At 36.0% G+C, this 27,420-nt stretch overlaps 1 protein-coding gene across 4 annotated transcripts in view; it reads right to left on the minus strand.

Annotated features, from left to right (window-relative positions):
- Positions 1–16,182: 16,182 nt before the first annotated feature.
- The window catches only part of POSTN (periostin), a 47,600-nt gene continuing 36,362 nt past the window's right edge, over positions 16,183–27,420 (minus strand). Inside the window, exons 18-23 of one of the 4 annotated variants that reach the window (XM_049853368.1) lie at positions 25,349–25,438; positions 24,327–24,416; positions 23,520–23,597; positions 23,080–23,163; positions 17,926–17,967; positions 16,183–16,971 (exon numbers count right to left, since the gene is read on the minus strand). In XM_049853368.1, the coding sequence (XP_049709325.1) occupies positions 16,934–16,971; positions 17,926–17,967; positions 23,080–23,163; positions 23,520–23,597; positions 24,327–24,416; positions 25,349–25,438 (422 nt within the window). In that variant the 3' untranslated portion in view covers positions 16,183–16,933. The remainder of the gene's footprint in view (positions 16,972–17,925; positions 17,968–23,079; positions 23,164–23,519; positions 23,598–24,326; positions 24,417–25,348; positions 25,439–27,420) is intronic. The other 3 variants (XM_049853366.1, XM_049853369.1, XM_049853367.1) reach the window with 3 other exon arrangements.

A 27,420-nucleotide genomic window follows, 5' to 3' on the forward strand; every position in this document is an offset into this window, starting at 1 on the left:
AGAGAAGAATTAACACCACTACTACTAAAGGTATTTCAAAGCATAGAAAATGACGGAATTCTACCCAACTCATTCTATGAAGCCACCATCTCCCTGATACCAAAACCAGGTAAAGACATTACAAAAAAAGAAAATTACAGACCTATATCCCTCATGAACATAGATGCAAAAATCCTCAACAGAATTCTAGCCAACAGGATTCAACAACATATCAAAAAAATAATTCACCACGATCAAGTGGGATTTATACCAGGTATGCAAGGCTGGTTTAATATTAGAAAAACCATTAACGTAATCCACCACATAAATAAAACAAAAGACAAAAACCACATGATCTTATCAATTGATGCGGAAAAGGCATTTGACAAAGTCCAACACTCATTCATGATAAAAACTCTCACCAAAATAGGAATGAAGGAAAATTCCTCAACATAATAAAGGGCATCTATGCAAAGCCAACAACCAACATCACTCTAAATGGAGAGAACCTGAAAGCATTTCCCTTGAGAACGGGAACCAGATAAGGATGCCCTTTATCACCGCTCTTATTCAACATCGTGCTAGAAGTCCTAGCCAGGGCAATTAGGCTAGCCAAAGAAATAAAAGGCATCTGGATTGGCAAGGAGGAAGTAAAATTATCTCTATTTGCAGATGACATGATCTTATACACAGAAAACCCTAAGGAATCCTCCAGAAAACTACTGAAACTAATAGAAGAGTTTGGCAGAGTCTCAGGTTATAAAATAAACATACAAAAATCACTTGGATTCCTCTACATCAACAAAAAGAACATCAAAGAGGAAATAACCAAATCAATACCATTCACAGTAGCCCCCAAGAAGATAAAATACTTAGGAATAAATCTTACCAAGGATGTAAAAGACCTATGCAAAGAAAACTACAAAGCTCTACTACAAGAAATTCTAAAGGACATACTTAATTGGAAAAACATACTTTGCTCAGGGATAGGAAGACTTAACATAGTAAAAATGTCTTTTCTACCAAAAGCCAACTATACATACAATGCACTTCCGATCCAAATTGCAATGTCATTTTTTAAGGTGATAGAGAAACAAATCACCAATTTCATATGGAAGGGAAAGAAGCCTCGGATAAGCAAAGCATTACTGAATAAGAAGAAGAAGTGGGAGGCCTCACTCTGCCTGATTCCAGAAGCTATGATACAGCCACAGTAGTCAAAACAGCCTGGTACTGGTACAACAACAGGCACATAGACCAATGGAACAGAATTGAGAACCCAGATATAAATCCATCCACGTATGAGCAGCTGATATTTGACAAAGGACCAGTGTCACTTAATTGGGGAAAAGATAGTTTTTTTAACAAATGGTGCTGGCATAACTGGATATGCATTTGCAAAAAAATGAAACAGGACCCATACCTCATACTATGCACAAAAACTAACTCCAAGTGGATCAAAGACCTAAACATAAAGACTAAAACGATAAAGATCATGGAAGAAAAAACGGGGACAACCCTAGGAGCCCTAATACAAGGCATAAACAGAATACAAAACATTACCAAAAATGACGAAGAGAAACCCGATAACTGGGAACTCCTAAAAATCAAGCACCTATGCTCATCTAAAGACTTCACCAAAAGAGTAAAAAGACCACCTACAGACTGGGAAAGAATTTTCAGCTATGACATCTCCGACCAGCGCCTGATCTCTAAAATCTACATGATTCTGTCAAAACTCAACCACAAAAAGACAACCCAATCAAGAAGTGGGCAAAAGATATGAACACACACTTCACTAAAGAAGATATTCAGGCAGCTAACAGATACATGAGAAAATGCTCTCGATCATTAGCCATTAGAGAAATGCAGATTAAAACTACGATGAGATTCCATCTCACTCCAACAAGGCTGGCATTAATCCAAAAACACAAAATAATAAATGTTGGAGAGGCTGCGGAGAGATTGGAACTCTTATACACTGCTAGTGGGAATGTAAAATGGTACAACCACTTTGGAAATCTATCTGGCGTTATCTTAAACAGTTAGAAATAGAACTACCACACAATCCAGAAATCCCACTCCTCGGAATATACCCTAGAGAAACAAGAGCCTTCACACAAACAGATATATGCACACCCATGTTTATTGCAGCTCTGTTTACAATAGCAAAAAGCTGGAAGCAACCAAGGTGTCCATCTACGGATGAATGGGTAAATAAATTGTGGTATATTCACACAATGGAATACTATGCATTGATAAAGAACAGTGACGAATCTCTGAAACATTTCATAACATGGAGGAACCTGGAAGGCATTATGCTGAGCGAAATGAGTCAGAGGCAAAAGGACAAATATTGTATAAGACCACTATTATAAGATCTTGAGAAATAGTATAAACTGAGAAGAACACATACTTTTGTGGTTATGTGGCGGGGGAGGGAGGGAGGGAGGGAGAGGGTTTTTTTTACTGATTAATTAGCTGAAAAGAACTGCTTTAGGTAAAGGGAAGGACAACACTCAATACATGGAAGGTCAGCTCAACTGGACCTGACTGGACCAAAAGCAAAGAAGTTTCCGGGATAAACTGAATACTTCAAAGTCAGCGGAGTAAGGGCGGGGGTTTGGGAACCATGGTTTAAGGGGACTTCTAAGTCAATTGGCAAAATAATTCTATTATGAGAACATTCTGCATCCCACTTTGAAATGTGGCGTCTGGGGTCTTAAAAGCTAACAAGCGGCCATCCAAGATGCCTCAATTGGTCTCAACCCACCTGGAGCAAAGGACAATGAAGAACACCAAGGTCACACGACAACTAAGAGCCCAAGAGACAGAGAGGGCCACATGAACCAGAGACCTACATTAGCCTGAGAACAGAAGAACTAGTTGGTGCCCGGCCACAATCGATAACTGCCCTCACAGGGAGCACAATAGAGAACCCCTGAGGGAACAGGAGATAAGTGGGATGCAGACCCCAAATTCTCATAAAAAGACCATACTTAATGGTCTGGATGTGACTAGAAGAATCCCGGCGGTCATGGTCCCCAAACCTTCTGTTGGCACAGGACGGGAACCATCCCCGAAGACAATTCATCAGACATAAGAGGGACTGGGCAGTGGGTAGGAGAGAGATGCTGATGAAGAGTGAGCTAATTGTATCAGGTGGACACTTGACACTGTGTTGGCATCTCCTATCTGGAGGGGGGATGGGAGGATAGAGAGAGTTGGAGGCTGCCAAAGTTTTCACGAAAGGAGAGACCGGAAGGGCTGACCTATTAGGGGGAGAGCAAGTGGGAGTAAGGAGTAAGATGTATATTAACTTATATGTGACAGACTGACTTGATTTGTAAACGTTCACTTGAAGCTCAATAAAAGTTAATAAAAAAAAAAAAAGAAAGAATGATGTTGGCCATTGGTTTTGCATAGATGCTCTTTATTACGTTGAGGAATTTTTGTTGGGAATATGTTTAATGAGATATTCGTATTCTTGTTTTGTTATGGGTCTATTTAGATTTTCTACCTCTACTTGTGTAGGTTTAGGTAGATAAAGAATTTCTAGAAATTTGTCCATTTCTTCTAGGTTTTCAAATTTGTTGGAGTATAGCTTTTCATAATGTGCTGTTATGATCCTCTTTATCACGGTCAGTTCTGTTGTAACACACCCATTTTACTCCTTATTTTGGTTATTTGAGCCTTGTCATTTTTTTTCCTTTGTCAATGTGACCAGTGGTTTGTCAATTTTATTGATCCTCTCAAAGAACCAACTTCTAGTTTTATTGATACTTTCTGTTGCTTTTCTATTTCATTTATTTCTATTCTTTTTTTCTTTCTTCTGGTAACTGTTGACTTCTTTTGCTGTTCCTTTATTATTTGTTCAAATTGTGTTAAGCTATTGGTTTTGTACCTTTCTTTTTTTTGTATTTCCTTTTTTTTTTTCAATTTTTACTGTGCTTTAAATGAAAGTTTACAGATCAAGTCAGTCTCTCACATAAAAAATTATATGCACTTTGCTACATACTCCCAGTTGCTCTCCCCCTGATGAGACAGCCCACACCCTCCCTCTGCTTTCTTTTTTTGTGTTCATTTCACCGGCTTCTAACCCCCTCTGCCGTCTCATCTCCCCTCCAGGCAGGAGATGCCAACATAGTCTCAGGTGTTCACCTGATCCAAGAAGCTCACTCCTCACCAGCACCCTTTTCCAACCCGTTGTCCAGTCCAATCCATGTCTGATGAGTGAGCTTTGGGAATGGTTCCTGTCCTGGGCCAACAGAAGGTTTGGGGGCCATGATCACCAGGGCCCTTCTAGTCTCAATCAGAGCATTAAGTCTGCTGTTTTTAAGAGAATTTGGGGTCTGTATTGCACTGCTCTCCTGCTCCCTCAGGGGTTCTCTGTTGTGTTCACTGTCAGGGGAGTCATCGGTTGTAGACAGGCACCATCTAGCTCTTCTGGTCTCAGGATGATGTAGTCTCTGGTTTATGTGGCCCTTTCTGTCTCTTGGGCTCCTAATTACCTTGTGTCCTTAGTGTTCTTCATTCTCCTTCGATCCAGGTAGGTTGAGACCAATTGATGCATCTTAGATGGCCGCTTGCTAGCTTTTAAGACCCCAGACGCCACTCTCCAAAGTGGGATGTAGAATATTCCTTGATAGATTTTATTATGCCAATTGACTTAGATGTCCCTAAAACCATGGTCCCCAAATTCCTGCCCCTGATAAGCTGGCCTTTGAAGCATTCAGTTTAGTCAGGAAACTTCCTTGCTTTTGATTTAGTCCAGTTCTGCTGACATCTCTTATATTGTGTGTTGTCTTCCATTTACCTAAAGTAGTTCTTATCTACTATCTAATTAGAGAATACCACTCTCCCATCCTCCCTCCCTCCCTCCCCTGTCTTGTAACTATCAAGGAATAATTTCTTCTCTGTTTAAACTATTTCTTGAATTCTTATAATAGTGGTCTTATACAATATTTGTCCTTTTGCAATTGACTAATTTCACTCAGCATAATGCCTTCCAGGTTCCTCCATGTTACGAAATGTTTCACAGATTCTCCACTGTTCTTTCTCGATGCTTAGTATTCCATTGTGTGAATATACCATAATTTATTTATCTACTCATCCACCGATGGGCACCTTGGTTGCCTCCATTTTTTGCTATTGTAAATGGTGCTGCAGTGAACATGGTTGTACATATATCAGTTTGTGTAAAGGCTCTTATTTCTCTAGGATATATTCCAAGGAGTGGGATTGCTAGATGGTATGGTAGTTCTATTTCTATCTTTTTAAGGAAGCACCAAATCGATTTCCGAAGTGCTTGTACCATATGACATTCCCACCAGCAGAGTAAAAGTGTACCAATCTCTCCACAGCCTCTTCAACATTTGTTATTTTATGTTTTTTGGATTAATGCCAGCCTTGTTGGAGTGAGATAGAATCTCATTGTAGTTTTGATTTGCATTTCTCTAATGGCTAATGATCATGACCATTTCCTCATGTATCTGTTAGCTACCTGAATGTCTTCTTTAGAGAAGATGTCTGTTCATATCTTTTGCCCATTTTTTAATTGGGTTATTTGTCTTTTTGTAGTTGAGTTTTTGCAGTATCATGTAGATTTTAGGGATCAGGTACTGATCAGAAATGTCATAGCTAAAAACTTTTTCCTAATGTATAGGTAATCTTTTTACTCTTTTGGTGAAGTCTTTGGATGAGCATAGGTGTTTGATTTTTAGGAGCTCCCAGTTATCTAGTTTTTCTTCTGCATTGTTAGTAATGTTTGTATACTGTTTATGCCATGTATTAGGGCTCCTAACATTGTCCCTATTTTCTCTTCCATGATCTTTATTTTTTTGGATTTTATATTTAGGTCTTTGATCCATTTTGAGCTCGTTTTTGTGCATGGTGTGAGCTATGGTTCTTGTTTCATTTTTTTGCAGATGGATATCCAGTTATGCCAGCACCATTTGTTAAAAAGACTACCTTTTCTCCAGTTAACTGTTTTGGGGCCTTTGTCAAATATCAACTGCACATATGTGGATGGATTTATGTCTGGATTCTCAATTCTGTTCCATTGGTCTATGTATCTGTTTGTTGTACCAGTACCAGGCTGTTTTGACTACTGTGGCGCTATAATAGGTTCTAAAATCAGGTAGAGTAAGACCTTCCACTTTGTTCCTCTTTTTCAGTAATGCTTTACTTTACTTATTCGGTGCCTCTTTCCCTTCCATATGAAGTTGGTGATTTGTTTCTCCATCTCATTAAAAAATATTGTTGGAATTTGGATCAGAATTACATTAAATCTGTAGATCACTTTTGGTAGAATAGGCATTTTCATAATGTTGAGTGTTCCTGTCAATGAGCAAGGTATGTTTTTTCACTTATGTAGGTCTCTTTTGGTTTCTTAAAGAAGTGTTTTGTAGTTTTCTTTCTGTAAGTCTTTTACATCTCTGGTAAGATTTATTCCTGTTATTTTATCTTCTAGGGGGCTACAGTAAATCGTATTGATTTGGTGGTTTTCTCTTTGATGTTCTTTTTTGTTGGTGTAGAGGAATCCAACTGATTTTTGTATGTTTATCTTGTATCCCGATACTCTGCTGAACTCTTCTATTAGTTTCAGTAGTTTTCTTAAGTATTCCTTAGGATTTTCTGTGCATAAGATCATGTCATCTACAAATAGGGATACTTTTACTTCTTCCTTCCCAATCTGGATGCCCTTTATTTCTTTGTCTAGCCTAATTGCTTTGGCTAGGACCTCCAGGTCAATGTTGAATAAAAGTGGTGATAAAGGGCATCCTTGTTTGGTTCCCAGTCTCACGGGGAGTGCTTTCAGGCTCTCTCCATTTAGGATGATGTTGGCTATTGGCTTTGTATAAATGCCCTTTATTATGTTGAGGAATTTTCCTTCTATTCCCATTTTGCTGAGAGTTTTTATCATGAATGGGTGTTGAACTTTATCAAATGCCTTTTCTGGTTGAATTAATAAAATCATGTGATTCTTGTCTTTTGTTTTATTTGTATGATGGATTACATTAATTATTTTTCAAATGTTGAACCATCCCTGAATACCTGGTATGAATCCCACTTGGTCATGGTGAATTATTTTTTTGATATGTTGTTGAATCCTATTGGGTAGAACTTTGTTGAGGATTTTGCATCTAAGGTCATGAGGGTTATAGGTGTATAATTTTCAATTTTTGTGCTGTCTTTACCTGGTTTTGGTACCAGGGATGTGCTGGCTTCATAGAATGAGTTTGGTAGTATTCCTTCCTTTTCTATGCTCTGAAGTACCTTTAGTAGTAGTGGTGTCAATTCTTCTCTGAAAGTTTGGTAGAACTCTGCAGTGAAGCCGTCCAGGCCAGGGCTTTTTTTTGTTGGGAGTTTTTTGATTACCTTTTCAATCTTTTCTTTTGTTATGGGTCTATTTAGTTGTTTTACCTCTGTTTGTGTTAGTTTATGTAGGTAGTGTTTTTCTAGGATTATAACCATTTCTTCTAGGTTTTCAAGTTTGTTAGAGTGCAATTTTTCATAGTAATCAGATATGATTCTTTTAATTTCATTTGGGTCTGTTGTAATATTGCACATCTCATTTCTTATTCTGGTTGTTTGCTTCCTCTCTTGTTTTTCTTCTGTCAATTTGGCCAATGGTTTATCAATTTTGTTCCTTTTTTTCAAAGAACATGCTTTTGGTCTTGTTAATTCTTTCAATCGTTTTTCTGTTTTCTATTTCTTTTAGCTCTGCTCTGATTTTTATTCTTTGTTTTCTCCTGGTGTCTGAGGGTTTCTTTTGTTGTTCTCTTTCTATTTGTCCAAGTTTTAGGTGTAATTCTTTGATGTTAGCCCTTTCTTCTTTTTTATGCGTGCATTTATTCATGTAAATTGACCTCTGAGCACTGCTTTAGCTGTGTCCCAAAGGTTCTGATAGGAAGTGTTTTAATTCTCATTGGTTTCTACGAATTTCTGTATTCCACCCTTAATGTCTTCTATAATCCAGTCTTTTTTAAGCAGGGTATTGTTCAATTTAGAAGTGTTTTTTTACCTTCATTTTCTGTTATTGATTTCCACTTTCATGGCCTTATGTCAGAGAAGATGCTTTGTAATATTTGAATGTTTTGGATTCTGCTAACTCTTGCTTTATGCCTTAATATGTGGTCTATTCTAGAGAATGTTCCATGTGCGCTAGAAAAGAATGTATAATTGTCTGCTGTTGTGTGGAGTGTTCTGTATGTGTCTATGAGGTCAAGTTAGTTGACTCTGACATTTAGATCTTCCATGTCTTTATTGAGCTTCTTTCTGGATGTCCTGTCCTTCACCAAAAGTGGTATGTTGAAGTCTCCTACTATTATTGTGGAGCTGTCTATCTCATTTTTCAATGCTGATAGAGTTTGTTTTATGTATCTTGTAGCCTGGTCCTTGGGTGCATAAATATTTAATAAGGTTTTATCCTCCTGGTGTATTATCCCTCTAGTCATTATATAGTGTGCTTCCTTATCCTTTATGATGGATTTAACTTTAAAGTCTATGTTATCAGAAATTAATATTGCCACTTCTGCTCTTTTTTGATTGTTTTTTGTTTGATATATTTTTTCCATCCTTTGAGTTTCAGTTTGTGTGTCTAGGTCCAAGGTGCACCTCTTTTAGGCAGCATATAGACAGTTCATGCTTTTCAATCCATTCAGTCACTCTCTGTCTCTTTATTGGTGCATGTAGTCCATTTACATTCAGTGTAAATATGGATAGGTATGAATTTAGTGCTACCATTTTGATGTCTTCTTTTTGTGTGTTTTGTTGACAGTTTCTTTTTCACACTTAATTTTATGTGCTGAGTAGATTCTTTTTATACATTGTCCTTTCCTCACGTTCTTTGTTGTTGATTTTGTTTCTGCTGAGTCTCTATTTTTTTCTTGTATTCTATTTTGATGTGTAGGATAGTTTGTCTCCTTTGTGGTTACCTTATTATTTACCCCTATTTTTTCTAAATTTAAACCTAATTTTTATCTTTTTATATCATCTTGTCTTCCTCTCCGTATGGAAGATGTATGACTACATTTCTTAGTTCCTCTTTATTGTTTTAATGTTGTCTTCTTTTACATAATAACATCACTGTTTCTGTGTTTTAAAATTTTTTATCTTGATTTATTTTTATGATTTCCCTGTCAGGGTTGACTTCTGATTGCTCTGCCCAGTGTTCTAGTCTTTGGTTGATATTTGATATTATTGATTTTCTAACCAAAGAATTCCCTTCAGTATTTCTTGTAGTATTGGTTTGGTTTTTATGAATTGCCTAAACTTCTATTTATCTGGGAATGTACTAAATTTAGCTTCATACTTGAGAGACAGTTTTGCTGGATATAAGATTTTAGGCTGGCGATTTTTTTCCTTAGGTTTCCTTATGTTAGCCCATTGCCTTCTTGCCTGCATGGTTTATGCCAAATAGTCCAAGCTGGTTTTTATTGACTTTCCTTTGTAAGTGACTTTTTGTTTCTCCCTAGCTGCTCTTAATATTCTCTCTTTATCTTTTGGCAAGTTTGATTATAATATGCCTTGGTGACTTTCTTTTAAAATCTACCTTATGTGGAGTTCGATGAGCATCTTGGACAGATATCTTCTCATCTTTCATGGTATCAGGCAAGTTTTCTGCCAACAAATCTTCATCAATTCTCTCTGCATTTTCTGTTATCCCTCTCTGTTCTAGTACACCAATCACTCATAGGTTATTTCTCTTGATAGGGTCCTACAGGATTCTTAAGGTTTCTTCATTTTTTTAAATTCTTTTATGTGATTTTTCTTCAAACATGTTAGTGCCAAGTACTTTACCTTCAAGTTCAGAAACTGTGCCTTTGACTTGCTCAATTCTGCTCATCTGACTTTCTATTGATTTTTCTACTTCTGTAATTTTATTGTTAATCTTCTTAATTTCTGATTGCTGTCTCTCTATGGATTTTTCCAGCTTATTAAATTTTTCATTATGTTCCTGAATAATCTTTTTAATTTCTTAAATTGCTTTATATGTGTGTTCCTTGGCTTGCTGTGCGTATTGCCTCATTTCCTTCCTGATGTCTTGAAGGGTTCTGTATATTAATCCTTTGTATTCTGCTTCTGGTGATTCCAGGAATGTACTTTCATCTAGAAGATCCCTTGATTCCTTCTTCTGAGAGCTTGTTAAGGCCATTTTGGTCTGTTTCTTTATGTGACTTTATATTGACTGTTGTCTCCAAGCCATCTATAAGTTATTGTATTAGTTTGTTTTATGTTTATTTATTGTGTCATAGCTTCTTGCTTTGTTTTGTTTTGATATGGCCAAATGGGTTGCTTGAGTGAGCTATCTGGACTATTTTCACCTTTGGAGCTCTGGCATCCTGTCCCCACATGGCTACAGCTGTTATCAGGTATATCAGTCTAGAAGTCCATTCATTTTTCTTGTATGAATTCAGCTCAGTTGTCCAGGTAGCTGATCATCAAGTGTGCAGTACAGGCTTTGTCCTACAGTCTTAGAAGGTTAGCAATGATTGGTGTAGGTACTGGTATGTGGTTGCAGCGGGGGGTTACACTCTGAATAAGGGAAGGGGCTGAAAATCGTCCCCCACGTGTCTCTGAAGAAAGTGTGTCCCTGTTCCCTAGAGTGTACAGGTGGGATGTTCTGCAGATGGACTATGAGCACCCAATGTTTTTGGTTGTAAGAACTGGGAGGTACCAGTTATCCTTGGACCCCTGTTGTGGCTGTCTGGGAGACCTGAGTGGAGCTACCAGTCCTTTGGCCCCTGATGGGGGTAGGCGAGGGCCCTGTTTAATAGGCAAAGCAATGTCAATCATCGAACACCCATCTCTTTGCCGCACAACTGAAACTGTTGTAGTCTGCCAACAAGGGCCTATTCTCCTGAAATAGGCCACACAGTTCCATGCAGAGGGGAAAGGTACTCAAAGTCCATGGACTGTTTATGCCTGGACAGGAGTGGCTTCTGTCCTGAGCTCCCATGGTTAGTGGAGGTGGCTAATAATCTCTTCCTTCAATTGCAAATTTATTCCTTCTCCAAGGCCAGGAGGATGGCTCTAGGTGCTCAACGGATCCTATCTAAGGCCCAGAGAAATCAGCCCCTGAAGCTGGCTTGGGAGTGTGTGTGGGGGGGGGGGGTGGGAGGGCACGGTAAAATACAAGCAAGTACTCAGCTTTTGCTGAGAGCGCCGTTCTTCTCTGGTTCCAGAGGTGTGAGTAGGCCGTGTGGAAACTACGGCTGAATGCTAGTACAAGCTCGCCACCATCACTCCCAGGAGTGGTGTCTGAGGGCTCCTTGTGATTCAGGTCTGGTAACTCCTCTCCGCTTCTGAATCATCTCTTCCTCCCCCTGCCCCTTAGTTCATTTTCTGAGCTTGCCTTTGATGTTCAGGGCTCTAGCTTGTCATAAATATACTCGTTTCACTTGTTTTTTCAGGTCTTTGTTGTAAGAGGGCTTGCCAGAAGCATCTGTCTATTCCTCCATCTTGGCTTCGCCGTTCCTTTTTTTTTTTTGATGTGTGCACTTATTGCTATAAATTTTCCACCAAGTACTGCTTTTGCTGTGTCCCAGAAGTTATGGTATATTGTGCCTTCATTTTCATTTGTTTCTAAGAAGTTTTTTTCTTTTTTTAAGTTCATCTTTAATTCCTTTTATGATCTAATAGTTTTTAAGTAATGTTTTGTTTATTTTTCAAATATTTAATTTTTTTCTTTGCTCATTCCATTATTGATTGCTAGTTTTATAGCTTCATGTTCAGAGTAGATGCTTCGTACTTTGAATTTATTGAGTTTTGCTTTGTGGCATTGAATATGGTCTATTCTGAAAAATAATCCATTTTTGTTGGAGAACAATGTATACTGTGCTGCTGTTGGGTGGTGTGTTCTATATATGTCTATGAGGTTGAGTTGGTTGAGTGTGTTATTTAGATCTTCTGTAATTTTATTGAGTGTCTTTCTAGTTGTTCCGTCCATCAACAAAAAAGTTTTGTTAAAATCTCCTACTACTACTGCAGAACTGTCTATTTTTCTTTTCAGTTTTGTTAGAGTTTTGTAATGGTTAAGATCATGTGTCATGGTTAAGATTATGTGTCACCTTGGCTGGGCCATAATTCTCAGCAGTTCTGGCAGTTATGTAATGATGTAATTTGGCAGTTATGTAATGATGTCATCAGCCTTCATTTTGTGATCTGATGTAGCCACCCCTATTTTGGGATGTGATGTGAGCAGTGAATAGTTGAAAAGGGAGCTCCTTTGGGATTGTGGCCCATATCCAATATATACAGATGTTCTGGCAAAGCTTGCACACTCTGGATCTTACATCCAATTCAGCATATTCTGACCTATGCTTAGTGGGATGTGAGCCAGCAGCCTGCCACCTGACCTGCAGATCTTGGGATTTGCCATCTCCAGCAACCCCGCAAGCCAGCAACCTTCTGCCTGACCTGCTGATTTTGTATTCATCAGCCCCTGCAACCACATGATTCACAAGAAGTCTTCAGCCTGACGCCAGACACATGGATTTGGGACTTGCCAGCCTTCACACAACTGTTTGAGCCATTTTCTTGAGATAAATCTCTCTCTCTCTGTGGCAAAGAGGTTAAGAGCTCAGCTGCTATCCAAAAGGTCAGCGGTTCAAATCCACCAACTGCTCCTTGGAAATCCCATGAGGCAGTTCTACTCTGTCCTATTGGTTTACTATGAGTCGGAATTGGCTCAACGCAACAGGTTTGGGTTTTTTATTTTTTATTTTTTTTGATATTTATACATATGGAACCCTGATGGTACAGTGGTTGAGAGCTATGGCTGCTAACCAAAAGGTTGGCAATTCAAATTCACCAGTTGCTCCTTGAAACCCTATGGGGGAGTTCTACTCTGTCCTATAGGGTCACTATGAGTCAGAATTGACTGGGTTATATACATAAATATGTATATGACATTTGGTCCTGAGAGTGGTTCTAGAGGTACAAAAGTATAAGAATGAGTTTTCAGAATTCGTTCTCAGGTCTGCTAGCCTTAAAGGCACTGATGACTCTGCCTTCAGTAGGAAAGAGGGCACTGCTAATCCACGGCATGAGGTGGCAATAGAAACGTGCAAAATATGGCCACCAGTGAATCAAATGGTAGTGAGAGAAAAGCCTCTGAGAGATTGCATATTTGATACTCTTCTAAAGTTTTGTGAGAATGAGCATTGTAAGGAAGCTGTTTGGTTGGCCCTACTTTATCTAGACAAAGTGGTGAAAGAAAATGATGGGCTTAGAATAAATATACAAAACTATGATTTTCAAGGTACTATGATGCTACATTAGGCAAGGAAGGAATGAAGGACAGTGGCCCCTGAGACAGGAAACAAGTGAGGTGAGCCCTATGATTGCCCCAGCTTGCTGCCCTGAGAGATTTTTCAGGTCCATCACAGGGAGTGGAAACCCAGGTGGAGCTGGAGGCTCCCTGAGGTGAGGAGATGGAGCTCAGCATTCGGGGAGGCCAAGAGGACTAGAGTTCACAGGACAGAACATAGAAGATGATAGAGCTGCACAGAGAGTGAACTCAAGATATCTGCAGAAGATCCCTGTGAATGTTCAGCAGAGTGATGGATAGATTCACAATATTGATGGTGGTGATGGTTTCAAAGGCTTATAATATGTCAAAACTTATCATATTGTACATTTAAATGTTTGTAGTTTGTTGCACTTGAATTATACTTCAATAAAATATTTACAAAGACAAGACACAAAACTTTAATATTCATGAGAATTATAAGAGAAGTTTTTCAAAAGACTCTTTTAGTAAACCTTGAATGGAACCAGAAGTCTGCTTTTGGAAATAATCCCTCCTGGTTGATTCTGATGCAAGAGGTCCAGACCCTTAACTTTGAGAAATACTGCTTTATTAAGGTTTCTGCAAAGGTCACCCAAACTTATGCAGAGGATGGATAGGAAAAGAGCTGAAATCCTGTAGCATAAAGCATCAGTACAGTTGCAACAGACAAATTTGCTTACTATTCTCTCACTTGTACTTACTGGGTAATCAACATGTGGAATGAGTTGGTAGATGGCCTGATTCAAGGGTACAGGGCAAAAGAAGAAAGAAACATTATGTAAACTTGTTGATCCTCATTTCCTCACATAAAACTGGAGGCAATAAATGCTCTAGAATTTTTTAAGCATTAAAAATTATGTAAATATAAAAGCCTACGCTACATTGCTTGACACAGAAGTGCCAAGCAATACAACTACCTTTCTTTATCGTTCCAAAATGTCACATTGCCAGTTCCTGACCAATTTGTACACTAATTTTCTAAATACTTGGCCCAAGCCACTAGGACTTCCTGATTAGTTGCTTTGGGGGTTGTTTCCTGGCTGGACCTTTATTTTCTTATATTTTAATCTTATTTTATGGTTTTAAATTATTGTTCTTCATATTCTTATATTTTAATTTTACTTCTTTTTACTTGTTATTGTTTTATTTATATTTTATTAATTACTCTTTTTAAATTTTATTTTTAAATATATTTGCATGTATGACTTGAAAAACTCTACACTTTTCCAAAAAGATACACAAAATTCATGTATGTATTAGCCAATGCTGATTTCTCTTTTCTTCTTATGGTGAAAAAGCAGGGGCTAAAGCCTTTCATCTAGAAAACATTTCTATTGCCCTGAATTATCTTGTATAAAGTCCAACTCTGTAACACCTACCTCATCATCAAATGAAAACCCTAAGTGAATAAATCCATCTATTGTTTGTTTTATGCAATTAACTTGCGATTTTCTAGAAGATCATGAACAACATGCTACCTATTTGGAACAGTCATCTATGTTGATGGTATTTTAGTCTTTGTTTTTTCACCTGTACCATCATATGTAAGCATCTCCTTTGAATTGTCTTGGGAAGATCATGGCAGCACCCCTTCCAGCTCAGATTTAAGTCTAAGATCTCTATTTGAATATTGAGATGGTAAAAGTAGAACATTGTATTTTCTAGCAAGGGCTCCAAATCCTAGATAGAAAACCCACCACTGTACCAGAAAGGGTTTTTAGGCCCTTTATCCAACTCATAGAAGATTTTGATTATATATCATTAATTCACCAGCCTTCTGCCAGCTGGTCATACTGTGGTGGTTTGCATGTTGCTGTGAGGCTGGAAGCTGTGCCATCAGTATTTCGAACACCTGCAAGGTCACCCATGATAGACAGGTTTCAGTAGAACTTCCAGACTAAGATAGACTAGGAAGAAAGGCCTGGTGATCTACTTCCAAAACTAACCAATGAAAACCTATGGATCACAACAGAATATTGTCCAACTCATTCATCAGGAGGAATCAATCACTGGAGTTGGACAGCACATTTGGTAAAGTAGAGGGCCAGCGACGGTGAAGGAGAAACCTCAGTGAGATGGATTTGCACAATCACGAAAATGGTTGATTCAAAAATGCTGGTGATTATGAAGATCATGTAAGACTAAGCAACATCATGTTCTATTGTACATAAGGTTGCCATAAGTTGGAGTTGACTCTACAATGTCTATCATCTGTCTGTCTGTCTACCTGTCTATCTCTCTATCATCTATCATCTATCTATCATTATCTATCTATCCTCTATCTATCATCTATCATCTATTTATCTATCTATCTATCATCTATCTATCTATCATCTGTCTGTCTATCATCTATCTATCTATCTATCATCTGTCTGTCTATCATCTATCTATCTATCTATTTATCTATCACCATTAGTTTATTTTTGGGTATGGGTTCCATTGCTTAAATGTTCTTATTACAGCCATTTCAAGCTGAAGATAATCCTTGTAGAGATTCGAATAGATCAAGCCAGTCCCTATATGATTCCAGCATAAATATTCTCTTCCTCTACTTTGCCATGCAGTGGACTTTTGTGTTACTTCAAATCTTAGTTAAAGGGCATCTCTTTGGCTCCCCACCCCACACATTACTCAGGCCTAATTAAGCGATGTATGTTTGTGTAGTGCTGTTTTTGCTTCTATTATAGCCCAGGATACATTGTGCATAATTCATAATTTGTCTCTTAACTCTGAAAACAGGAATTGTGTTGGATTCATGTTGGAATCCTCACAACTCAGCACTGTTTCTAGGTCATATCAGGCAATTAGCTGATGTTTAATGATTGCTTCATTCTCTAATGTTTCTTTATATAACATAACTTTATAAATTCAAGAAATGCTGAATTTATTCAATTTCCTTTAATGAATATTTGTTACAATAACAGAGGTATAAAGTTTTGTTCCCAAGTCCAAACCCTTATTAACTTAAACCTTGAGTTCTCTGAATTACCCAATGTGAAGTAATTCTCTTTATACCTGAAAAATGGTTTTATTGAAATGTTTGAGATAAAAATATGTATTACAAGAAGCATATGACAAACATTTCAAGAGTACAAAATTAATTGTAAAATAACATAATTTACTGCTAATCTGACATTGTATTAGAAATGTGCAAAGCCTTTCAATGTAAAAGTTTTTCTGTTATTTGTCTGGGTTTTTTTTATTTGTTTGTTTTTACTGAACACCCATTTTTATAACTTAGTTTCCCATGCAGAGGTAACTGCTTGAATGCATTTTATCTACCCATTATCTATAGTTCGAGGCTCAGTATTTTCAGTGGAATAACAGCTCACTACTTTGAGATGTGAACTATAATTAATACCATGACAAAGATTTTTGTTGATGTAATCCAAAGGTAGCTAGAACTTTTACTGTTAAGATGTAAAAACCTGTGAGGTGCTACATTTCCTTCAGTTCCTAACCTACAGGAAGCAGACCCCACAATTTCTTTCATGTTTCTCATTCAGAAAAAAATTACACTTGCATACAGAATTCATGATTCGTTTTTGTGTCAATGATTCTGAAGTTTCTGAAGTCAAAGCAGCTCTCATAATTTTCCTCTGAGGTCAGGTGATAGACTTAGGGTTTTATAAACTTTGGTGTCCAGTTTCTGATTTTTCACTGAGAACCACCTTCCCTTGATCGTCTTCTAGATCCTGGTTAGGAAGAAGAAAGAGCATGTAAACTGTACATGTGATGAAACTTTGGAATTTAAGAATATGATACCCTAGGCATAACTATCTTTATCAAAGTCTGTCATTTCTTAGTGTAATAAATGTTACATTGTTTTCTTAATAATACTTTTAGCTTAGAGTGATGAAGCCAAAGTTATCTTTTGATCAGAAGTATACGAAAAGAATAAGATAAAATTTGATAGTTTTAATTCTTTAGAAAATTTGGGTGTTTAGAAGAAAGCCCTGATAAATCCTTCGGTTACAAAATAGTAACTTTAAGTCCAAATGTCTATACATTGGAGTGGCTCAAAATCAGATATGCTGGATTTATAAGGCTTTGATCTCTGAACATGTACAAATATAAGGCAACCTATGTGAAAAAATTAGAACATGGACGTAAGTATAGTTATGAAAAAATTATATCTTCTATGTGACATATGCATGTACATAATCTACACATTACATATGTTTCAAAACAGTATTTTCTCAAAAAAAATTTTTTTTTTTTTTACAGCAATCAGGCCAACCTGTAACCTACTTTTGCTATGCTTTAGTATTAAAGAATTTATTTTTGAGTAGACTGTACTCGATTCTACTTTGTTAGCAGCTGAGAGTCCTCCCAAAGACACCGTGGAAGAAAGGCCTAACAGTCTACTTTCGAAATCAATCAGTAAAAACCCCAATGAAGCACAGTTCTACTCGGACACACGTAGGATTGCCATTTTTTTAAAGCCGATTTCACAACTGGTTTTGTTATTAGATTCTACTAATAGTGTAGAACATGAACAATTTATTTTCTGATTCTTATCAAAGTACTTTTTCTCAAAATTGATTAATTTCTCTCCCTGACAGACAACAAATTTCTGTAAAATATATTAACATACTCTGCTTTTCTTTGGTGTCGTATATCAACATTACGATAGTCAATACACTTACCTGGAGCTCTTTTGTTGGCTTGTACTTTCCTCACAGGTGTGTCTAAAATTAAATAGTTGTTGTTAGAAGTACTTTGAACTAATTAGAAATTATGTCTGAAATCAGACAGGAGATTATAACCCGTTAAAACCAAATCCATTGCCAACAAGTCAATTCCAAAGCACGGTGACCCTAAAGGACAGAATAGAGCTGCCCCATAGGTTTCCAAGGAGTGCCTGGTGGATTCAAACTGCTGACCTTTTGGTTAGTAGCTGTAGTTCTTAACCACTACCCCACCAGGGTTTCCACAGGAGCCTATAGTTAAGTAGAAAAGTATAAAGTTTTACATACGCAGTACTTAAACCTGTAAGTTTTCATTTGGAGTAGTAAATTTTATGATTGCAAGAGCTTTGCATTGGTAAGGGACAAACAGACATTTCTTTTCCATATATTATAAAAAATAATATGTTATAAAAAATATTATAGTAAACATTATTTTCAAAATACATTTTTCATTATGGCATTTGTGCTATTTTTGCATAAAGTAAATGATATACATTACTTTTTCACCCTTCTGTTAGAAGCATCAGTTTCCAGAGTTATGTACCTATTTTGCCAGTCGTTCCCATTTCTAATATTTCAGACTTCTGACTATAAAAGTCTTGATGTTATAGATCAAATAGTGATTATCTTATAGTGCATGATGACAACAAAATAGCATTGATTGAGCAACCCTAGAATGTAATGATAAGCAATTCAGGAAATGTGTGCCACTAGCCTCCAAAACTCAATACCAATCTTACAAGACAATTCCAAATAATAAACTCATTAAAAATAACAAAAACCTTCATGTTTAAGGACTTCAAGTGTTTCCTAACAGGACTTTGAACTGGAGAATTTGCATTTCTAACAAGTTCCTTGCTGGAAACTTGCATTTCTAACAAGTTCCCAGGAAGTTATACGTATAAATCACCTAGGGGAGAAAAAAAACAAACCCCTTGCTCTTGAGTTGATTCTGACTCACAGCGACCCTATAGGACAGAGGAGAACTGCCCCATAGAATTTCCAAGGAGCAGCTGGTAGATTCCAACTGCTGATCTTTTGGTTAGCAGCCAATCTCTTAACCACTGTGCCTCCAGGGCTCATCTTATTAAAATGTAGGTTCTGATTCAGTACATCTGGTGGTGGAAATGCAAATTCTCAGCAGTGGTTTTAATAGAAGGAAACTGTTCAAAGCCCTGTTTCAGAGTTATGCAATTTTTGTTGTTGTCATAGTTGGAAAGTATTTCTCAGTTTCCTTATTTTTCTTTTAACTGACTGACAAGATTACCCATGTGGTACAATGGGTTGCTTTTATATGGCTTTTCTCGACACAGTCTCATAACTCCCACCCCAGGGTGGCAGTATACAAATAAGGTAATTGCGACTTTTTTTCTTTGAATATATATATCATCTATGTCGGACACAAGTTCGCTATGAGTCAGAATCGACTCCATGGCACTGGGTTTTTTATGTCAGACAATGAAATGAACATATTTATATTATATAAATATTTCAATTTTCTGAAATCCCATAAAAACTGGGCATGAAACTATCACCACAAGTAATTTTGGCTGTATGACATCAAGTAAAAAAAAAAAAAAAAGAAACATTTTTCAAATTTTGAGGAATTCTGTTCTTATCTTAAAAAAAAAAAAAACCTAGATAGCTTAGTTCAAATATGTCATTTTTCCATTCCAGAATGTAAGGTGTATAACCATTTTCCACATCATATTAACCAAACCTGCTTTGATTTATAGTGATCCTATAGGACAGAGTAGAACTGTTCCATAGGGTTTCCAAGGGGCAGCTGGTGAATTCAAACTGCTGATTTTTTGATTAGCAGCCATAGTTCTTAACCACCATGCCACCAAGGCTCTGACATCATAGTAATACAGCAATAAAATATGAAACTATAGAAAATTTCATTAGATTGGATAAAAAGGGAAAGCTATGATAATAGTAAAATAAGAAATGCTTTATGTGTCAAGTGATGCTATCTTTAAAATAAAGGCATGATTAAAGTGCAGAAAATCAGGTTTTCTCCCCTCACCATGCTGCTATATCAAAATGAATGAGAGTCGTGTTAGGTCACCTCAAGAGAAGCAAAACGAGGCAGGGTACATTTATTACCTGAATTGTATGGATCAAAAAACCTTGCCCAAAACATGATTCCTAAAACATGCAAAATGCTTTGGCCCAATTATTTGCAAATTTCTACATTGCTATGATTTCAGAAATTTAAAGTAAGAGGGTTAAATTTTACTTTAATGACCATGATAATGCTAGTTGGAGATGATACCGATAGTACCCAACATTCTCTGAGAGCTGACTACGTGCTGAACACTATTCCAAGTGCTTTTTTTTCATAATTAACTATAGGTTACATAAGTAACACTACTGTCTCCACTATTCAAATGAAGAAACCAAAGCAGAAAAGAGTCAACTAATTTAAGACAGTTGGAGGTGGAGCACAAGTTGGAAGCCAGTCTACACCCCGATTCACTATGCTCCACAGAAGCCATGAATCTGAACAAAACCTTCCAAAATGACTTTTTTGGTTCCCTTCTCCATAGCCTAATGTTCTCCCTTAATTTCTCTAGTAGTTTCCGTATACTTCATTCTATCTAAGATAAGTATGAAAAACCAACAGGCAGAGTTTAACAATTCTATACGTATCTTGTAAAAATATTTTTTAGTTAATTGCTCTGAAATATTTCAGTGACAAATCACAATATCCGTACAAAATGGACTGCTTAGCCATTTTAGTAGTCATCACTTAAATGATTAGGGCACTTAATTCAACCGTGATATAAACAGTCCAGATAGAAAATACCAAGGTTTGAGACGGAGACCCTAGTTTACATATATATCGGTCTGAAAGACAGAAAAAGTCAGTCTTGAATGATATAATTTGTATTCACAACAGTTTCTTTGTAAATCTGTGTCCCTTAGGATCTAGAGAAGACATTTGTGACTTAGCGATGACCCAGTGATTTTACACAGCTGGAAAAAAAAATCCTAGCATATCCAATTAATGTCCAGATACTAGTAACTATGATGCTTCTACTGTCTTTTGAAAGGGAAGAAAAACACTGAGAATGTTTTGATAAAAACTTAGGATGTGGCACTGTGGAAACAGCCTTATACATGTAACCGAGAAACCACATATTGGAGACTAAAGGTATGAATCAGTTAAAAGTCCATTAACTAGGAAGCAATAGAAAATTACACTCCAAATTTATAGAAGGTATACCTTCTCTTCTTGGCTTAAGCAATTCTTAAGTACTTAGTTTTATTGTCTATAATGGATTCATTAACAAGGACTTATTAAAAGGAGAGAAAAGAAACATACTTACCTGAAGTTTAAGCCTAAATGAATTAAAGCAATATAAACAGATGCCGCTACTAATTGATACATTCTCTAAAGAGCACTGCCATTCTACAAAGCTGCTTACTATGTCAAGGATTAAAAAAAGAAAAAGAATTCAATTTAATCTTCATAATGTGTTAGCCTCATCCCTTGGATTCCTCATGTTTTGCTAGCAGAGAGTAAGGCTTGTGGAGTAGATGACTGAGCTCTCTGTTAGATGTTACAGGACCCCTTGGTGCCATACGGCTTTGGTCATGTCATGTACTCCCTGTGGTTTGAAAGGAAATCTGGTAATTTTCAGACACATAGATTTCTATTGAGGGGAAATTCTATCATTGGTTGAATAAAAATTATGCATTTTTATTACCACTGACCAGTCTCTAAACAGTGTATAAGAGACTTTTATCTGTATTTAAATAAAGTGCAAAGAAACAATAATTGCCCAAATTATACAAGATTCTACCATAATTTACATCTTCTTGGACAAAATGATTTAACTTTTAAAATTATCAGCAGAAAATCCATCTAGACTACATTTTGAATAAATACCAAACTTCAGTTGTGTTTCTTAATTCATATATATTTCAAAGAGTATATTTGTTTTTTTTCTAAATAATTTAAATACTTGTTTCTCCAGAACATTCTGGCATTTTAATAATTAATTGTTAATAAAATAAACCAAAAATCTATTTATTCAAATTTCAGTGATCCAGTGGGAGCACAGGCGGGATGAATAGGTAAAGCATAGGGCATTCTTAAGGCAGGAGAATGATCCTGTGTGATACTGTAATTAACGGTGGACACACGAGATTATGCATTTGGCAAAGCCCATAGAACTATACAGCACAAAGATGAAACCCTAATGTAAACTATGCATTAGTTAATAATAATGTATCAATTCATTTGTTCACGAGTTGTAATGCAGGAACCAAGATGTTACTAACAGGAGAAGCAGAGTGCACAGGGAGGGGAGACTGCACATTCTGCACAATTTTTCTGGAAACATAAAACTGCTCTAAAAAATAAAGTCTATTAGTGATCCAAATTAAAGTTTATTAGCATAAATGAATTCTTTGAATAATTACCATTTAGAGTTTGTGTAAGATTTTGAATTCTTTTTTTTCTTCCTTTGCTTTTAATGCCATAGACAGAGAACATTCCATACTTTAAAGATTAAGATTAATTTCCTATGCAAAAATAATATAATCCCCAGGAATAGATTATCACCCAAGTTGTTAGAAGAAACAGGCACCCATTTCCAGCAATGTAGTTTGGAAAAGAAAGTTACTCAATGCACTGGTTTTACTGAATCCATCACTTAAAGAATTCATACACATGCCTTTTATTATTGTTGTGGGGGCAATGAATACATTTTTTAAAATGTGAAAGGAATATCAATTTGGGCTGTTTAAACAACTAGCAATTTAATTTTTTTTCTACTTTTATATACTTAAAATATCCTATGATTAACTGTGTCAAAGCCAAAAACAAACAAAAAAATATATTCATTGCTCCTTAACCTATACCATGAAACTTTTTAAAGACTGTTGAAACTAGTAATCATTTTGTCGTAAGTATTGCTTAAACTACTATTGAACCAATCATTCTGTTGAGACATGTGATGTTTGTCTTTTTAAACCCTAATTTAAAAACAAAACGAAAACCCCCCTGCATGTTCAGTCTTTAAAAAGTTGAAGAACTCAGTCACCAGAAACTGTTAGAGGGTTAGTCGTTTTTTTTGTTTTTTTTTTTTTTTTACTAACCTCCCTGAAGCAGTATTTTAATTTCTTCATCTTCAAATAAATGACCATCACCACCTTCAATGAATTTGGTGACTTTGGTGACCTCTGAGTAGATACATGTTTATAGCATAAGTTGGTTTATGTAATAAAAAAACAGATGACTTGATGTAATCAATAAGGGCGTCTGCCCAGTGACGAATTCCAGACCACCCCTCAGGTCTTCCTCAGTTTTTAGTGCTGTTTTTCATAAACCAATTTTCTCATACTTTGAACAATGTATAACAAACATACAGTCAATATGACAGCCAACTGAGTTTCATTTTATGTCTTTTGGGTTTTTTTCTTAAGTTGGGGTGGAACTCAAAAGAAAAAATGAGATAGAGTAGAAAACTTGTCAAAGGCCTAAAAAATGATTTTAGACAATGACAGAGACAGAGTATTAGTTTTCTAGACATACCAACCTTCTTGAAGCAATTTCTTCAGAGTTTCTTCTGCATCTCCTCCACCACCAGAAATCCTAGTGTATTTTATCTCAGGACCTACAGAAAAGAAAACGGAAAAGGCCTAAGTCAGGGGTAGGTAATCTTTTTCTGAAACGGGACAGACAGTAAATATTTTAGGCTTTGCAGGCCAAACGGTCTCTGTTAAAACTACTCAGCTCTGCTGTCTTCCTGCTAAAGCAGCTATAGACAATAACTAAACAAATGGGAGTGGCTGTGGTCCTACAAAACTTCATAAATAGGCCACACAGGTCATAAATTTGTGACTGAAACAAAGGCCTAAACAAATACAGAATAGCTGAATTCAGAATTTTTGGCTAAATGATAGGTGGGAGGCTGATAGAGAGGTTTACTAAAATTTTTGATCAATTGTTTTGTATGAACTTGAATATATTTTAAATATGTAAATCTATAGACCTTAAGATTGATGGAAAATAAAAGGAGGGAGTAGTTTTTCTTCTAGGATTCAGTAGCTCATTAATAATAACTCAGTAATAAATAGCAAAGTGAAGTAATGTATTATATAATATTCACGCTTACAATAAAAACACATGCTTATAGATTTATCTAGCAATTTCCAATTCAGAATAAAACATAGATTGCATATTTAGAATCATTTGTATCTGCCAAAGAAAAACAAATCTACTTTGGTAACCACCATGAAAATGACTTAGTTTCTATAATCATTCTTACAAAGAAGTTATAGGATTAAACATTGTTTGTTCTTTATAGTCCAGACATAGTTACATGTATGAAATTGAAGATTACCTTTGATGATTCGTTCTTCCCGTGTCTCTTTTTCAGTTATTTCCACTGGCATGCCATCAATGATTTTGGTGTACTTTTTAATAATTGGGTCTGAAAGTAGAGGAAGAAAAATTGCATTTGATTTATCCCCAAATGGTGTCTAAACTGCCATAAAGTAGACATTTTAATGATTAAATGTATTTCTTAAAACAACAGCATTTAGGATTCAGTCATAATAATTTTCAGAACATATCTCAAATAAATTCAGATTAAAGGAGCTCTAAAAGTTCATCGTTGTGTCCTGAATATTGGGTGAAGGAGAGGGCCAGCAGGAAAGCTAACTCCCCATATCATACTTGTTTCCCGGTCATGGAACAAGTATTTAGTGAGAATTCAAGGACTTTACATATCACTAGAATGGGTTGCCTATATAGTAAGCCTTACCAGTTGCTATTGATTCAGTTCAGACTCATGGTGACCCCATGTGTGTCAGAGTAGAACTGTGCTCCACAGAGTTTTCAAGTGCTGTTTTTTTTTTTTTTGGAAGTAGATCACCAGGCCTTTCTTCCAAGGCACATCTGGGTGGACTCTAACTTTCAAACTTTCAGTTAGCAACAGAGAGTGTTAACCATTTGTATCGCTCAGGGACTCCATAATAAGCCCTAGTATGGCTTATTAGTTGGGCTCTTGTACAATGGTTGCTATATATTCCTCTATTTCTGAATATACTGTGTCCTTTTGTATCAACATTTTTGTTATCACTATATTTCATAATCATCACTTGAATATGCAGAAGTAATGACTGTTTTGTTGGATCTAGTAGCTTACTGATTAAATTAATTCCAATTAGATCCATGAAAAAGGAAAATGTATTTTATTTCCGATTGGCTAATAAGAACCCATAACTGAGACGGTCATTCCCACAATTTATATAAAATAAAAAACCAAGATAAAACAACTGATGTTTGGTAATTTTAATCCAACACTATTTCAAAAGAATCCCAGAGATCCCAGCTAAGTACCAGAAAACCTGCGTAACGCACCTCCGTGAATCACTTCAGTTATGGTTTCGCCTTCTTTAATCAGTCTGAATTCAGGCTCACCTTCGGTTCTGAGCTTTGTCATTGTGGGTCCTGAGACATTGTTTTAAGAGACAAATGATCGTGTTACAAGCAGTCCTTTACATTTACCAGAATTGGAAATTTATTTCAAAATTTGTGTTACCCAACATCAAAGTGGTTTCCAGCTTTTGGAATCAGTTTAAACATTTCCTATTGTCTTCAAATTAGGCAATATTTATGTGAACAAATGACTCAGTCTACTGGTGCGCTTCTAAAATTACTTTCATTTGCATCTAAAGTGATGGATAAATACATCCATCCATTGATGGAGGTAAAGTATGATCATACAAAATGCTGTATGTGGCTACACTTTGTGACTCGTACAGCATGTACAAATTTGGGTTGATCTAATACAACTAGTGTAGATATTACCCTACCATACAGGTATCAAGCATTGATAATTTTATTTTTTTTCATTTATCAATATCTTACAATTTTTATCAGGGCTGAACATACGAACATCCAAACTTTATGCCTACCTTTAAAGTGCTCAGTGTCAGGTTTTATGGAAATAAATGATTTTGAATACTTACCTTCTATCTGGAAATGATGCAAAAATTAACTAATTAATAACTGAACAGTCTTTCAAATGCAAGAGTTAAACAAGTGCTGTATTTGACTGGCAAAATGATTTTGCTCCAGGAGAAAATCATTTTGAATGTTAGAAAGCTGATTACTACATTAGTTAATCAAAACTACTTCACAGAGGAAAAGGAAAATAAGGTTCAGTACATTTAACTCATACTATAAGGCCCATCAATAGTTGAATGTCATTATAATAGCTAATTTTTGATAGAATTTATTTGCTTGTCCAGAAATTGTCAATGTACACCATTACCCAGAACTAAATAGTCTAATTAAAACAATCTCATTAATGAAAAAAATATTTCAATTCTTTAAAACTATCAGTATTTCACATCATAATATTTGCTTTATGGGGCAAAGTGATATTGGCTATCAAACTATAAGGTCAGGTTTTTAAGGTCCAGCAACTTCAAAAATAATGTACACTTAAGGAATTTAAAGATAGAATTCAGCTGATAAAATATCTGAATTAACATTGCTTTACAAAAGCCTCAACTGAAATTTCAGAAACATCCTCTGTAATGTAAATTCTATGAAAGCAGGGATTTTTATCAATTATTTTTTTCATATTTATTCCCAGCTCCTGGAAGAATACCCAGAACAATGGATGCTCAATAAGTATTTATTGAACTGAATTTCAGTTGATTCATTCTTAAGTGTGAAGTTTGGTTAAGAAAAAAACTTAAAATTGTGTTTTGGAGTCTCGTTTATTCAAGAGTCATCGATGGCTCTGCAGAAGTTCAGACAGTGAGAAGGAAATGTCAGTAGCTATATTAGAAGCTAGACAATTATAAATGGCTGTGAAGGTGAGTATTTATTTCCTTCATTGTGCTAGACAGAAATAAAACTTCTAAATTTTGGGACTGAAGAGTTATTAATGAATTGGTGACACGCCACCATTTTTTGATCCAGGTTCTCTTTTTAGGAAGAACCCAGCAGCGTTGCTGCTCTGTGGTTTTTCTAAGTACAGAAAGATTAATATGGGCAGAACCCTACTGATTGGGAAGATTGGGAAGGCTGATGAAGAAGCTTGAAAGGGAGGAATCTTTGAAAATAAGAACAAAGGCATATGTGAATAATTTTAGTTATAGAACTGTGTTCAAGTGATAATACAAAATTTTAGGGACTCTGATTTTTTAAAAATAGTATAAGAATTTTAAAATCAAGTGTATGATCAAGGATTATTTGTTCATGTTTTTACTAAAATGATCAGAAATATTTTCTCAATGAAAAATCTGTAATTTAATTATCTTCTTAAAACATCAAATTCTCTTCTTCCATATGCAAAAACAATCAAATGACCATGTTACTGAAATGACCGTAGGCATAGCAATTAAAAAAAAAAAAAAGCATGCGTTTAAAACAATAAGTCAATTTTAGGTCTCAAGAATGACTAAAAATATAGATAA

This window comes from Elephas maximus, chromosome 14 (assembly GCF_024166365.1).
Source record: "Elephas maximus indicus isolate mEleMax1 chromosome 14, mEleMax1 primary haplotype, whole genome shotgun sequence".
Lineage (NCBI taxonomy): Eukaryota > Metazoa > Chordata > Mammalia > Proboscidea > Elephantidae > Elephas > Elephas maximus.